At 49.5% G+C, this 12,788-nt stretch overlaps 1 protein-coding gene across 7 annotated transcripts in view; it reads right to left on the reverse strand.

Annotated features, from left to right (window-relative positions):
* Window positions 1-12,788, reverse strand: part of ACACB (acetyl-CoA carboxylase beta) — a 115,043-nt gene that overhangs the window by 33,831 nt on the left and 68,424 nt on the right. For all 7 annotated transcript variants that reach the window (XR_008703604.1, XM_055550714.1, XM_055550716.1 and 4 more), the window contains 8 exons: window positions 12,392-12,580; window positions 10,489-10,589; window positions 7,131-7,219; window positions 6,915-7,039; window positions 5,285-5,398; window positions 5,001-5,114; window positions 4,324-4,413; window positions 1,548-1,666 (listed from right to left, as the gene is read on the reverse strand). Coding sequence is in view for 6 of the 7 variants with exons in the window: in XM_055550714.1 (XP_055406689.1) it covers window positions 1,548-1,666; window positions 4,324-4,413; window positions 5,001-5,114; window positions 5,285-5,398; window positions 6,915-7,039; window positions 7,131-7,219; window positions 10,489-10,589; window positions 12,392-12,580 (941 nt within the window). In the remaining variant the exon portion in view is untranslated. The remainder of the gene's footprint in view (window positions 1-1,547; window positions 1,667-4,323; window positions 4,414-5,000; window positions 5,115-5,284; window positions 5,399-6,914; window positions 7,040-7,130; window positions 7,220-10,488; window positions 10,590-12,391; window positions 12,581-12,788) is intronic.

Below are 12,788 nucleotides of genomic sequence, written 5' to 3' on the forward strand. Positions count from 1 at the left end.
AGTGGGGGTGGAGGGGGGGTGAGGCAGCCGCCTGCAGATCCGGCCCCAAGAGCCATTCCTGCCCCAGAAGCTCCAGTGAGCCAGCCCCACAACAGAGTCTTCTGAAAGAGGGGGGCTTAGAATCGGAGGTGGAAGGGATAGGGGAAGAGATCCCCCTCTGGCCATGCACAGCGCACCAGGGTCCTGGACCTCAGTCCTGCTGCTCTCTCACCGGACCTCCCCTATGGTCACAATGCACCTGGTTTTACAGACACAGGTGTGGAGGGTCCAGTCACGCTCGGCCTGGGGTGGGGCGGTGAGATGTCACCCCTTGTGACCTTCCCAGAGGCCTGGAAGAGCAGGGCCGTGGGGCAGCTGAGGCCACAGGTCCCGGGCAAGCTCCTGACCCTTCTAGCCGACAGCAACAGCAAGGGCCTGAGATGGTCAAGGAAGCCCTTCAGGGTCCTCAGTGTCTCCCTGGCTGATAATAATGCCGTGTGTCTATATATACTAAGGGTCACAACCATGACAGGGACACTCATGTCGGTTCTTCCAAGAAACAAAGCGTGAGTGACTACCCCAGCCTTCTTTCCTAGCAGTGTTGAACTGCTGCAACAAAGAACTCCGGAGGCAAAGAATTCTAGGACTTCCCTGGTGGTCCAGTGGCTAAGACTCTATGCTCCCAATGCAGGGGGCCTGGGTTCGATCCCTGGTCAGGGAGCTGGACCCCACGTGCCACAACTACGAGCTCACGTGCCACGACTAAAGACCCCACGTGCGACAGTGAAGACTGAAGCTCTCTTGTGACGCAACTGAGACCTGGTACAGCCCAATAAATAACACAAACAAAGGCAAGGACCGCCTCCTCAGGGGGGGACAAGTTCAAAAGTTCCTACAGCACATGTCCCACAGGCCCCAAAAGGATTCCAAGCCCCTAGTCAGTCCCCTTTTCTCTCAACTGGGCAAAGGTGACACTCTTTATTTTGCAGGATGGGGAATAAAGCTGAATAGAGGAGAGTGTGAAAGCTCTTAGCACAGGACTCGACGCACGTCACGCCATTGGACAGTAGTAAGTGTCCATCACGATCATCAAAGGGATCCTCACTATTCACCAACTTGCTGTGTGCCAGGCACGGGCCTGAATGCTGTCTGTGCCTCATTCTTCATCAGGGTCTTGGACAACTTTGTCCAACAGAACTTTCTGCGGTCATGGAATGTTCTAGAACCACAATGTCCAATACGGCAGCCACAAGTCACACGTGAGCTGGTGTGACCGAGGACCTGAATTTTTAATTTAGTTTTGACGTGTTTTAATTTCAATATCCCACAGGTAGGCAGCAGCTACCAGCCCAGACAGTGCAGAGTTAGGCGGCAGGCATGGGGTTATCTCCATGCTACTGAAAAGAGAATGGAGATGTGGAGAGACGCCAGGCTGGGGAACGGTGTGCCTAATGTCTCCCCAGCAGTTCCCAGACATCCCTGCTGGGTCCCTCCAGAGACAGGACTACAATGGTCAGGGAGAAAAGAAACATAAGCCACCCCCTCCCCAGGTGGGCACCACTCATTACCGGTGCGGGTGAGAGGAGGGCAGCATGAACTGGAATTCCACCACACAGGTGCCATCCGGGAACTGGCGGTGCTGCAGGCTGGTTAGCTCATAGGCGATGTAGCCTCTCCGCACATAAACCTAATGAAACAGGAGCAAAGACTGCACCTGAGAAAACCCAGGCTGGCGGGCCCCAGAAACAAGCCCAGAACACGATCCCTAAAGCGAAACAGTGCAAACAGTGGCAGACTTTATTTATTTGGGCTCCAAAATCACTGCAGATGGTGACTGCAGCCATGAAAGTAAAAGACACTTACTCCTTGGAAGAAAAGTTATGACCAGCCTAGATAGCATATTGAAAAGCAGAAACATTACTTTGCCAACAAAGATCCGTCTAGTCAAGGCTATGGTTTTTCCAGTGGTCATGTATGGATGTGAGAGTTGGACTGTGAAGAAAGCTGAGCGCTAAAGAATTGATGCTTTTGAACTGTGGTATTGGAGAAAACTCTTGAGAGTCCCTTGGACTGCAAGGAGATCCAACCAGTCCATTCTGAAGGAGATCAGCCCTGGGTGTTCATTGGAAGGACTGATGCTAAAGCTGAAACTCCAATACTTTGGCCACCTCATGCGAAGAGTTGACTCTTTGGAAAAGACCCTGATGCTGGGAGGGATTGGGGGCAGGAGGAGAAGGGGACGACAGAGGATGAGATGGCTAGATGGCATCACCGACTCGATAGACATGAGTTTGAGTGAACTCCGGGAGTTGGTGATGGACAGGGAGGGCTGGCGTGCTGCGATTCATGGGGTTGCAAAGAGTCGGACACGACTGAGCAACTGAACGGAACTGAAAGTAGCGAAGAGTAAATGTGTTCACTCTTCAGGATGCTACTTCCTCTGCAAAAGACCAGGTGGTAAATATTTTAGGCTTTTGTGGAATATATCATCTTTATCACAAATCACAACTACTCAATTCTGCTGCTTTTGGGACTTCCCTGATGGTCCAGTGGTTAAGACTCCGAGCTCCCACTATAAGAGGCACGAGTTTGTGCCATGGACAATATGTAAATGTGTGGACATGGTTGTATTCCAATAAGACTTTATTTACAAAACTGGGCAGGGGGCCAGATGTGACCCACAGACTATAGTTTGCTGACTCCTGCTCTAGAGTAATGCCGTCCAATGGAAATATAACACAGGCCACAGAGGCAGTTTTTAAATTAATTTGAGATTGTCTAGTAGACACTTAAAAGGAGCAGGTAAAGATGATTTTAATAACATACCTCATTTCATCCCCAATAACTAAAATATTATTTCAACATGCAACCAATTTTTAAAAATTGAGATAGTCTCCATTCTTTCTCCATACTGAGTCTTTGGAATCCAGTGTGTATCCTACACTCCAAGCACAGCTCAGTCAGACTGGCCACATCTTAGGTGCTCACAAGCCACATGTGGCCAGCATATTGGACGGCATGGTTCTGAAGACTAAGCATTGGGAATTTTTTTAACTGGATAGGGAATCCGGGGATTAAATGCTATCCTTTGAAATTGCTGCTTGCAAGGCTGGCCCTTGGCTAGCATGTGAGAACTTGGATTTGGGAGGGTTCCCACCATTCCCAGAGAATGGTTGTCAGTGTGTTAACTAAGCAAACAGTATGACTTATGCTGAGCATGTTTTCTTCCTGGGAGTCTGGAATTTTGGTATGTGCCAAGCAGAGGGCGCTTATGTGCTGCTGCTGCTGCTAAGTCTCTTCAGTCGTGTCTGACTCTGTGGGACCCCATAGATGGCAGCCCACCAGGTTCCCCCATCCCTGGGATTCTCCAGGCAAGAACACTGGAGTGGGTTGCTATTTCCTTCTCCAATGCATGAAAGTGAAAAGTGAAAGTGAAGTCACTCAGTCATGTCCGACTCTTTGCAACCCCATGGACTGCAGCCTACCAGGCTCCTCCGTCCATGGGATTTTCCAGGCAAGAGTACTGGAGTGGGGTCGCCTTCTCCAGTGCTTATGTGACCAGCCCTCAATAAAACTCTGGACACTAAGTCTCTAATGAGCTTCCCTGGTAGACAACTTTCACATGTTGCCATAATTCGTTGCTCAAGGAATCAAAAGTTTAGATGAAGTGCCTTGGACCTGGCCCTTGGGGGGTTAGTGTTTAACTGTGCCTGTGCCAGAGGAGGCTGGAATAACACACAAGACAGCTGGGGTTACCAGCAAGAACTTTGGACTACGACAGTGAAGTGAAAGTCGCTCAGTCATGTCCAACTCTTTGCGACCCATGGACTACACAGTCCATGGAATTCTCCAGGCCAGAATACTGGAGTGGGTAGCCGTTCCCTTTTCCAGGGGATCTTCCCAACCCAGCGATCGAACCCAGGTCTCCTGCATTACAGGCGGATTCTTTACCAGCTGAGCCACAAGGGGAAGCCCAAGAATACTGGAGTGGGTAGCCTATCCCTTTTCCAGCGGATCTTCCCGACCCAGCAATCGAACTGGGGTCTCCTGCCTTGCAGGTGGATTCTTTACCAACTGAGCTATTGGACTAAGATAGACTTGATATACGTCCTGGCTCTGTCACTTCTTAGCTGTGTGACCTTGAGTAAGTTGCTTCACCTCTCTGAGCCTCCATCCCTTTTCCGTGAGATGGGTGTAAGCAAAAGGACCTACCTTGGAGAGAAAATGCTGAGATCATGTTTGCCAGGCACATGGTCCAGGGTCAGGCATGTGGGGTGCAGGCAGCGGATGCCAGGACTGGCACTGGTCTACTGAAGCTGTTCCAGGGACCTCTCACTTACTTACCTCCAAGGATGCCATGCAAACCACTTTGTTAGCATGGTAGAAGAAAGTGGGCAGCACATCAAAGATGGTTGTTTCTGAGAGTATTAATTTCTACAGGAAACAGAAAGGGAAATAAAGAAGGAAAGGGGAATGCTAACAAATTCCAACCAGCAGTCAGAGGAGGGGAGGGATAGCGGCAGGGAAGAGAGGTTGGTCGTGTTGTTATCACAAAATGCTGCCAGGCCCCAGGCCCATGAGATCTGGATGTGCAGGCAGTTCTAGGGTGACTGTTCCCAGGGCTCCCAGCTCTAGCCATAGGGGGTGCCTGGAAGCTTGTGAATGAGGCAGATTTAGGGGGTGAGGAGGGGGCCCTGGGAAAATGAAGCCAAGACCCAGCCATGTGAGTGCTCGCAGCTTCCAGTAAGCTCCATCACATGGGGAGTTTTAACATCATGCCTCCTGAGAGAGCCTTACTGCCTTGCCATCCATCCTGCAGGACCCAGCCTCTCTCAGAGCTGCCCCTGGGCCCCCTCAGGCAGCCCTGGCCATACTGAACTAAATTACTGGTGCTGGTGATTGTGCCCTGCATCCAAGCGCCAACCCATGTAGGGCAGGGAGAGCCCTCTTGCCCACCCCCAGGCCCCACTTGGGCCACGGCATGTGCTCTGTGCAACGTGGAAGGATGCAGATGGCCTCACCTTGAGGTTTTCCGGGCAGAACTGGTGGCCGTACATGTCGATGGCAGACAGGAAAATGGACTCCACTTGGTTGTGCCTCAGCTCGTAGGAGGGGAGGTGGGAGGCAATCAGGACCTGTGGGGGGAGGAGAGGGGATCGAGGGGCTGGGGTGAGCCATCCTCGCAGGGAAGACGCCAAGGGACGGTCCTGCAGCAGAGGGGCTGTGCATGTGGGGGGCTGGGTGTAGTGGAGGACGGCACCCCGTGAGCCCCGGGAGCGGTGGGAACCACAGCCGGCCAGCCTACCTGCCTGGCTCTGAGGGCCACCTTGCAGTGCTCGCTTTTGCTCAGCTGAGTCAGCTCATCAAGGATGGAGGTCAGCTCATCAGACAGGGATGGGTCTGGGCCACAGAGCTCATCCTTTTGGGGGACAGAAACAAGATCCAAGGGGATCTTCTGTTCCACCAGAAGGAGACAGGCCAGCACTCACTGGCCCTTGGCTGGGGGTCCAGCTGCCCCAGCCAACCTCCACAGTCTAATACATAAACCCTCCACCATTCTCCACTGCATTTTCACTCACCCATGCATCCACCCCAAAACATGCCCTAAATTCTTGGCACAAGGGAAAACAGAACCAAGTCTCTGCCTGCATCACTATTAATGGCCAGCAGGTCTAACAGGTATTTACTGTGGCCAGGCAAGCAGCTAGACCCTTTCCATTTATTTCCTCAAATGTTCTTCACCCACCGAGGAGTTACTATATGATTCCCATTTTACAGATGAGAAAACTGAGGCTCAAAGAGGCAACGTGCCTTGCCCCCAGGCTACCAAGCACATGCAAGGCAGAGTCGTATTTGAACTGAAGGCTCTCCTATTCCTAGGCCCTCTCACTCTTTCCTCTGTACATCTCTGCCTGACTTAAGGGGCTCAGTTTCAGAGAATAGGGATGAGAGGAAATAGAAGCAGGTATGAACAAAGAGTAAGGGCTATGTGAGGCTCTAGTGAGGGTATGCAAGCCAACTCTAGGAGCCTTGGCATGGGGGGAGTATTGAGGGCCTGGAGATGTCCTGCCAGAGAGAAGATATAGAGGTGAAACCTGCCAACAAGGCAGGGATGCTGGTTCCTATGGGCAACCCTCCTCTCTGCTTCTGGAACAAGGGACCTTTCTGCTGGAGACCAGGGCTGGGCGTGACCGGTCTTTGCATCTATTCTTATGCCCTAAATGCAAGAAGGGCTTAGGAAAGGCTCAGAGTTGATGCTCCCTCAATACCCACTAAGACAGAGCAGTGACTGCTGGGACCCTGAATACCTGGGCGTCACGCCCCGACCCCTGCACCAGGCTGTTCTCCAGGCAGTCACCAGACAGTGAGGCCGGGGGATCATTCTTTTCTACCTCTGTCTCTGCATGACCCTAATTAGAATAAGCCCACATTTTGTTTCTATAATCAGAAAATCTGTTTAACATATTAACATTTCACACACATACACAAGCACACAAGCAGGTCTGTGCTGAAGAAATCTCATGGGAAATTATTCTCAACCTTCTCTCCCTCCCAAATTTTGATTTGCTTTGTGTTATCAAATGGTGGTGACATTCGTCTCTATCATTCCCCTGGCCTGTGCCTTCAAGGACAGCACAGAACGCAGGCACTGTCCAAGGGCCAGGCTAGTGGTGTTCTAAGACAGGAAAGACTCGAGAGTTCCCTAGTGGCCTAGAGGTTAGCATTCCAGGCTTTCACTGTCATGGCCCTGGTTCAATCCCCGGTCAGGGAAGATCCTACAAGCCGTGCAGCGTGGGGAAATGAATAAACAAGAGAGGAAAGACCCAAGACAAGTTTGGTATGAAGTATTTTAAAATCTGGCGACTAGAATCTTTACAGGGAAAGCTGGTGGAGCCCTGTCCAACTCTGGGGAAAGGACGCCTTCTCCCGCTTACAATCAGCATGATCACCAGCTGGTTCTTCTTGGCCACCTGCGAGTGGGAGAAGATGCAGTCCAACACCTGGGCCATGTCTGGCTTCAGCTGCTCCCGGAGGTTTATCACACACTTGTCGTAGTGGGCTGCAGGGGGACAAGAAGCCACGTGGGGTAAGGCTGTGAGCCCTCCTGCCCCCATGGACTCATCACCAGTGCCTGGGGTGGCGACTCTTGCCTTGTTGGAAATGGTGCTCAACCAGTAAATATTTCCGCAGGAGGTCCAACACCACTGCCTTCATGTAGCCGCGGGCCCCACTGCGGTACCTGGGGAGGAGAAGAAGGCCGCTGAGTGATCAGCTCCATGTGCTGGGGTGCCTATTGTCTCCAGCAGGACTTTCAAGACTTGAAAAAGGAATTCAGTTCCTTTCAGTTGCTCAGTCGTGTCCGACTCTTTGCGACCCCATGGACTGCAGCACGCCTGGCCTCTCTGTGCATCCCCAGCTCCTGGAGTTTACTCAAACCCGTGTCCATTGAGTCAGTGATGCCATCCAACCATCTCATCCTCTGTCATCCCCTTCTCCTCCCACCTTCAATCTTTTCCAGCATCAGGGTCTTTTCAAATGAGACATTTCTACGCATCAGGTGGCCAAAGTATTGAAGAGAAAACACTAATAAAGAATCTGGAGGAGGACTTCGCTGATGGTCCAGTGCCTGAGGATCTGCCTTGTAATGCAGGGGACATGGGTTCGTTCCCTTATCTGGGAACTAAGATCCCACATGCTGTGGAGCAACTAAGGCTGCCCACCACGACTGCTGAGCCCGTGCGTCACAACTAGAGAGTCCGTGAGCCGTAAGCAAAGATTCTGCGCGATGCAATGAAGATCCCGTGTGCCACAGCTAAGACCCGACATAGCCAAACAAATAGATAAATATTAAAAAAAAAAATCTAGAGGCTGCACCCTCGAATCCTTAGGTCTGGGAGGGATGCGTGAGTTGGTCCATCTGTGCTAACTCTGCCAGTCAGAGAGAGTGACGACTTGCCCAAGGTCACACATCCAACCAGAGGTCCCCAGAGAGAAGGAAAAACAGTCACAGAGCCGGGATGCTGAATGGGGTCAGCCTTGCCTGAATGAGTGAAGACAAATATTTTCAATTAACCATCCAATGGATAAAGACAATTCGAAAAATAAAACTTGAAAGACATTTACCAAACGATCCCTGTGTACATTTCACTTTCCTTTTAAAACCAAATGGTAACCTGGAGGTTCCTTAAACTATTTCCTCTTCCAAACCATTTCAGAACATGAGGAATGGGACGCTGAGTTTCAGGAAAGTTGAAACCAGCTTTGCTCTAGCACCAGCAAATGACATCAAAAGAGAGTATGAACCAAAAAGGCTGCTGGGTTCAAATGTGATTTTTAAAAACACACACGCACACAATACAGGATATACCTCTGAGATTTATATTTAACACAAGAAGAACCTGCTAGGGAATTGGATTCATTTATCATTTGTTCATACCTCCCGGTCATTTCTCCTATACTAAAGGATGGATTAGGGTTAGTGCTGGAAGAGTTCTGGGGAAAGGATTAGCTCTTGGCTATGGAACTCTCACTTTGTGGGGAATCCAAACGCAAATCTCCTTCCTCAGCTGCAACCCTATATTGTCAGTATGTGTCCTCACAAGCCAAGGAGTGCCCTGAAAAGAAGGGCATTTTCCCATAGCCACCTATCTTCTGCACCTCTTATAGTTTTTGGCACGTGGCTAATATGTCCTGAATTAACTCACTCCAGTCTGAAAATGTTTGAATTCTGTCCAAGAAGGAAAAGCTTTCTTGCTGGGTAGAGTTTTCATACAAAAGGGCAGTTCTTTTTATCAGCAGCATAGTTCTTCCTGCTCAAGAGCTATGTAAGACAAAATACAAGTTCTTAAAGAAAATTCTTTTTAAAAATTCTTACAAAGGTGGGACTACAGACCCCCTTACCTGACTCTTGAGAAATCTGTAGGTGGGTCATGAAGTAACAGTTAGAACCAGACAAGAAACAACTGACTGGTGCAAACTGGGAAAGGAGTGTGCCTGAGGCTGTATATGGTCACCTTGCTTGTTTAACTTATATATAGAGTACATCATGCGAAACGCCAGGTTGGATGAAGCTCAAGCCGGAATCAAGATAGCTGGGAGGAATATCAACAACCACAGATACGCAGATGATACCAATCTAACAGCAGAAAGTAAAGAGGAACTAAAGGGCCTCTTGATGAGGGTGAAAGAAGACAGTGGAAAAGCTGGCTTAAAACGCAACATTTAAAAAACTAAGATCATGGCATCCAGTCCCATCACTTCATGGCAAATTGAAGGGGAAAAAGTGGACGCAGTGACACATTTTATTTTCTTGGGCTCCAAAATCACTGTGGACGGTGACTGCAGCCATGAAATTAAAAGATGCTTGCTTCTTGAAAGAAAAGCTATGACAAACCTAAACAGCGTATTGGGTTTCCCTCGTGGCTCAGCTGGTAAAGAATCCACCTGTAATGCGGGAGACCTGGGTTCAATCGCTGGGTTGGGAAGATCCCCTGGAGAAGGGAACAGCTACCCACTCCAGTATTCTGGCCTGGAGAATTCCATGGACTGTATAGTCAATGGGGTCGCAAAGAGTCAGACACGACTGAGGAACTTCCACTTCACTTCACTTCAAACAGCATATTAAAAAGCAGAGATATCACTTTGCTGACAAAGGTCCGTATTGTTGAAACTATGGTTTTTCTAATAGTCATGTACAGATGTGAGAGTTGGACCATAAAGAAGGCTAAGCACTGAAGAATTGATGCTTGAATTGTAGTGTTGGAGAAGACTCTTTGAGAGTCTCTTGGACAGCAAGGAAATTAAACCAGTCAATCCTAAAGGAAATCAACCTTGAATACTCATTGGTAGGACTGATGCTGAAGCTCCAATACTTTGGCCACCTGATGCAAAGAGCTGACTCATTGGAAAAGACCCTGATGATGGGAAAGACTGAGGCAATAGGAGAAGGTGGTGGCAGAGGATGAGATGGTATCTAACCATCACCAACTCAACAGACATGAATTTAAGCAACCTCTGGGAGATACTGAAGGACAAAGGAGCCTGGTATGCTGCAGTCCATGGGTGGCAAAGAGTTGGTCATAACTGAGCAACTGAACAAGTTCTTTATCAATTCCTCCTTTGCAAGGATCCCCCAAAATCACAAGAATAATTTCTAGAATCATTTACAGCTTATTAAGTCATTTCATTCCACTATCTTATAAGAAAAGCTACCATGAGGACTTGCTGTGTTTCAGCACTTTACAAAAGTTAATCTACTGGTAATGCAAAATGATTCAGCATGTGAAGTGTTTTTAATTCCCATTTTACAGACTAGCAAACTGAGACTCGGAAGTAAAGGACGTTGCTTTGTTCTTCTGTTAGGCAGGGCTATGCCAGGGCTGGAACTGGGGTATCAGACCCTAGGCATTGTCTCTTGGTTTGAGCCTGCCCTTAAGATAGCAGCACCCTGGGGCAACACATGGATGAGTAAGTGTGACCACCACATCCCATGGAGGGCCCAGGACTCACTTCTGGACCAGCTGTACAATGCTCTGGGTGTTCATGAAGAAGACCTCCCGGTCGGCCTTCCGCTGCAGGGTGGCCGCATGGCAGTCCAGGATGGTGGCTATCTGAACGGGAAAACAGGACAAGTCTGGCCACTCAGACTACACAATCTGTCCACCACGCAGAAGTCACTGGAAGGACCCACCACAGGTTCCCACGCAGAGCCCACCAGAGGATCATTCAAAAACTCCAACCCAAAGCCCTCTGCCCCCCCAGAAACAGCTCTGTGTGCCCCACTCAACGTGTGGCTTGAGGACTAAAGAGCTCAGGACAACAACAATCACATCAAGACTTCTGCATGTTCACACCATCCCTCTTCACAAACACTCCAGGGAAAGAGGAGAAGGGAATTTCCAACATCAGGGAGCATGAGGGTGTCGGGTGGGTCCTATTTTTACAGTTAGGTTGAATGCTATTGGCATACTGTTTTGTGGCAACAAAAATACCTCTAATGAAAAACCGGCATCAATAACAAATTCCCAGAAGGTTCCAACATGTACAATTCTCCACTGAGGTCCTTGAGAGCTTTGTTTTCATTATTTCTTTTTTTTTTTTTTTTAAACTTTACATAACTGTATTAGATTTGCCAAATATCAAAATTAATCCGCCACAGGTATACATGTGTTCCCCATCCTGAACCCTCCTCCCTCCTCCCTCCCCATTCCATCCCTCTGGGTCGTCCCAGTGCACCAGCCCCAAGCATCCAGTATCGTGCATCGAACCTGGACTGGCAACTCATTTCATACATGATATTTTACATGTTTCAATGCCATTCTCCCAAATCTTCCCACCCTCTCCCTCTCCCACAGAGTCCATAAGACTGTTCTATACATCAGTGTCTCTTTTGCTGTCTTAGTTGAGCTAGAATACATACACTATCATATTCCCCTCCTTCCTTTTAAAGTGTATATTTAATTCAGTGGTTTGTACTACATTCATGGAGATATGCAACCACCATCACTAATTTTAGAGCATTTTCATCACTACCCAAAGAAATCCTATAGCCATGGGCAGTCACTCACGCCTGCCCTGAGCCTCTGGCAAACACTAATCTACCGTCTCTTCTCCATGGACCTGCCAACTATGTTTCATATAAATGGAACTGGGCAACGTGAGCTTTTGTGACTGGCTTTTTTCACTGAGAATCAAGTTTTTAAGGCTCATCCCCAGGGTAGCATGAATCATTTCATTCCTTCTTATGGCTGAACAATATTCCAACTTAGAAGTTGACTTCGGGGAATAAGCTGACTTACACTGACCTCGAACTCCCCAAATTACTAACTCATGGGTGGGGGGTAATGGTGCAAGGAAGCCCTTCTCACCAGACCGAGGGCATGAAAATAAAAAAGATGGGACTCTTCCAGATGTAGGTTTCCTTTAACATGCTTGATAAAAGCAACCCCCCATCCAAAAGAACAAAATGAGGCCAATGTAGAATTATTAGAGATTTCTGATACTCCCCGGGAATGGCTTCCATTCTTAGAAAATGTGATATATACGTACAGCCCCACGACTGTCACCCTACACAAACCCGAGGAGGAAGAATCAACACTACATACGGCGAGAAAAACTCACAATCTCCTCTCTTACGTCAGCCAGTGTAGTTCTGGAAAATGCTGACTATTCGCACCAACCACCTACTCCTGTTCCGAATCCGAGGACTACTGATAACTGTTTATGTCCATCTAAAACTGCTGTTTTGGGGGAAAGTGCTGGGATTCTACAGAGAAGGTGTGAAAGAAAACTCTTTTCAGGCCCCAGCATCTCGGGCTGTCGGTGTGAGTCTCACAAAGCCCAATTTGATGAGAGGCTGGGGGTCCAGACTGACGGGGGGCTGAGTTCCTGGAGGGTGCGGGTGCGGCCCTACCTGCTGGCTGGGGAACTGGCAGAGCACCGAGGTGATGTTGCTGGCGTACTGGGCCATCACCCTGCGGACGGCCTTCTCCACGGGGGCGGGAATGCGGCCCGACACGCTGGTCATGATCTCCTGAAGCTCCAGCAGCGGCAGCGACGGGTGCCGGAGGGTCCTCAGGAGCTTCTGTACCCAGTCCTTCAGCTGCAGCGGGACCAGAGTGTCGGCCCGAGGCCTACAGCCACCCAGCACGGGGTGGGGGGTGCCCGACACACTAATCCATCCAGGCCCCATGCAGTCTAGCAGCCCCTCTGGAACAGTCCCGGGGGGAATGGCCCCGGCCACAGACGGGGAGGAACACCCAGCCAGCTTCCCCCCAAGGACGGCCCCACTCCCCATCCTGTGCTTCCAA

Source organism: Bubalus kerabau, chromosome 16, assembly GCF_029407905.1.
Source record: "Bubalus kerabau isolate K-KA32 ecotype Philippines breed swamp buffalo chromosome 16, PCC_UOA_SB_1v2, whole genome shotgun sequence".
NCBI lineage: Eukaryota > Metazoa > Chordata > Mammalia > Artiodactyla > Bovidae > Bubalus > Bubalus kerabau.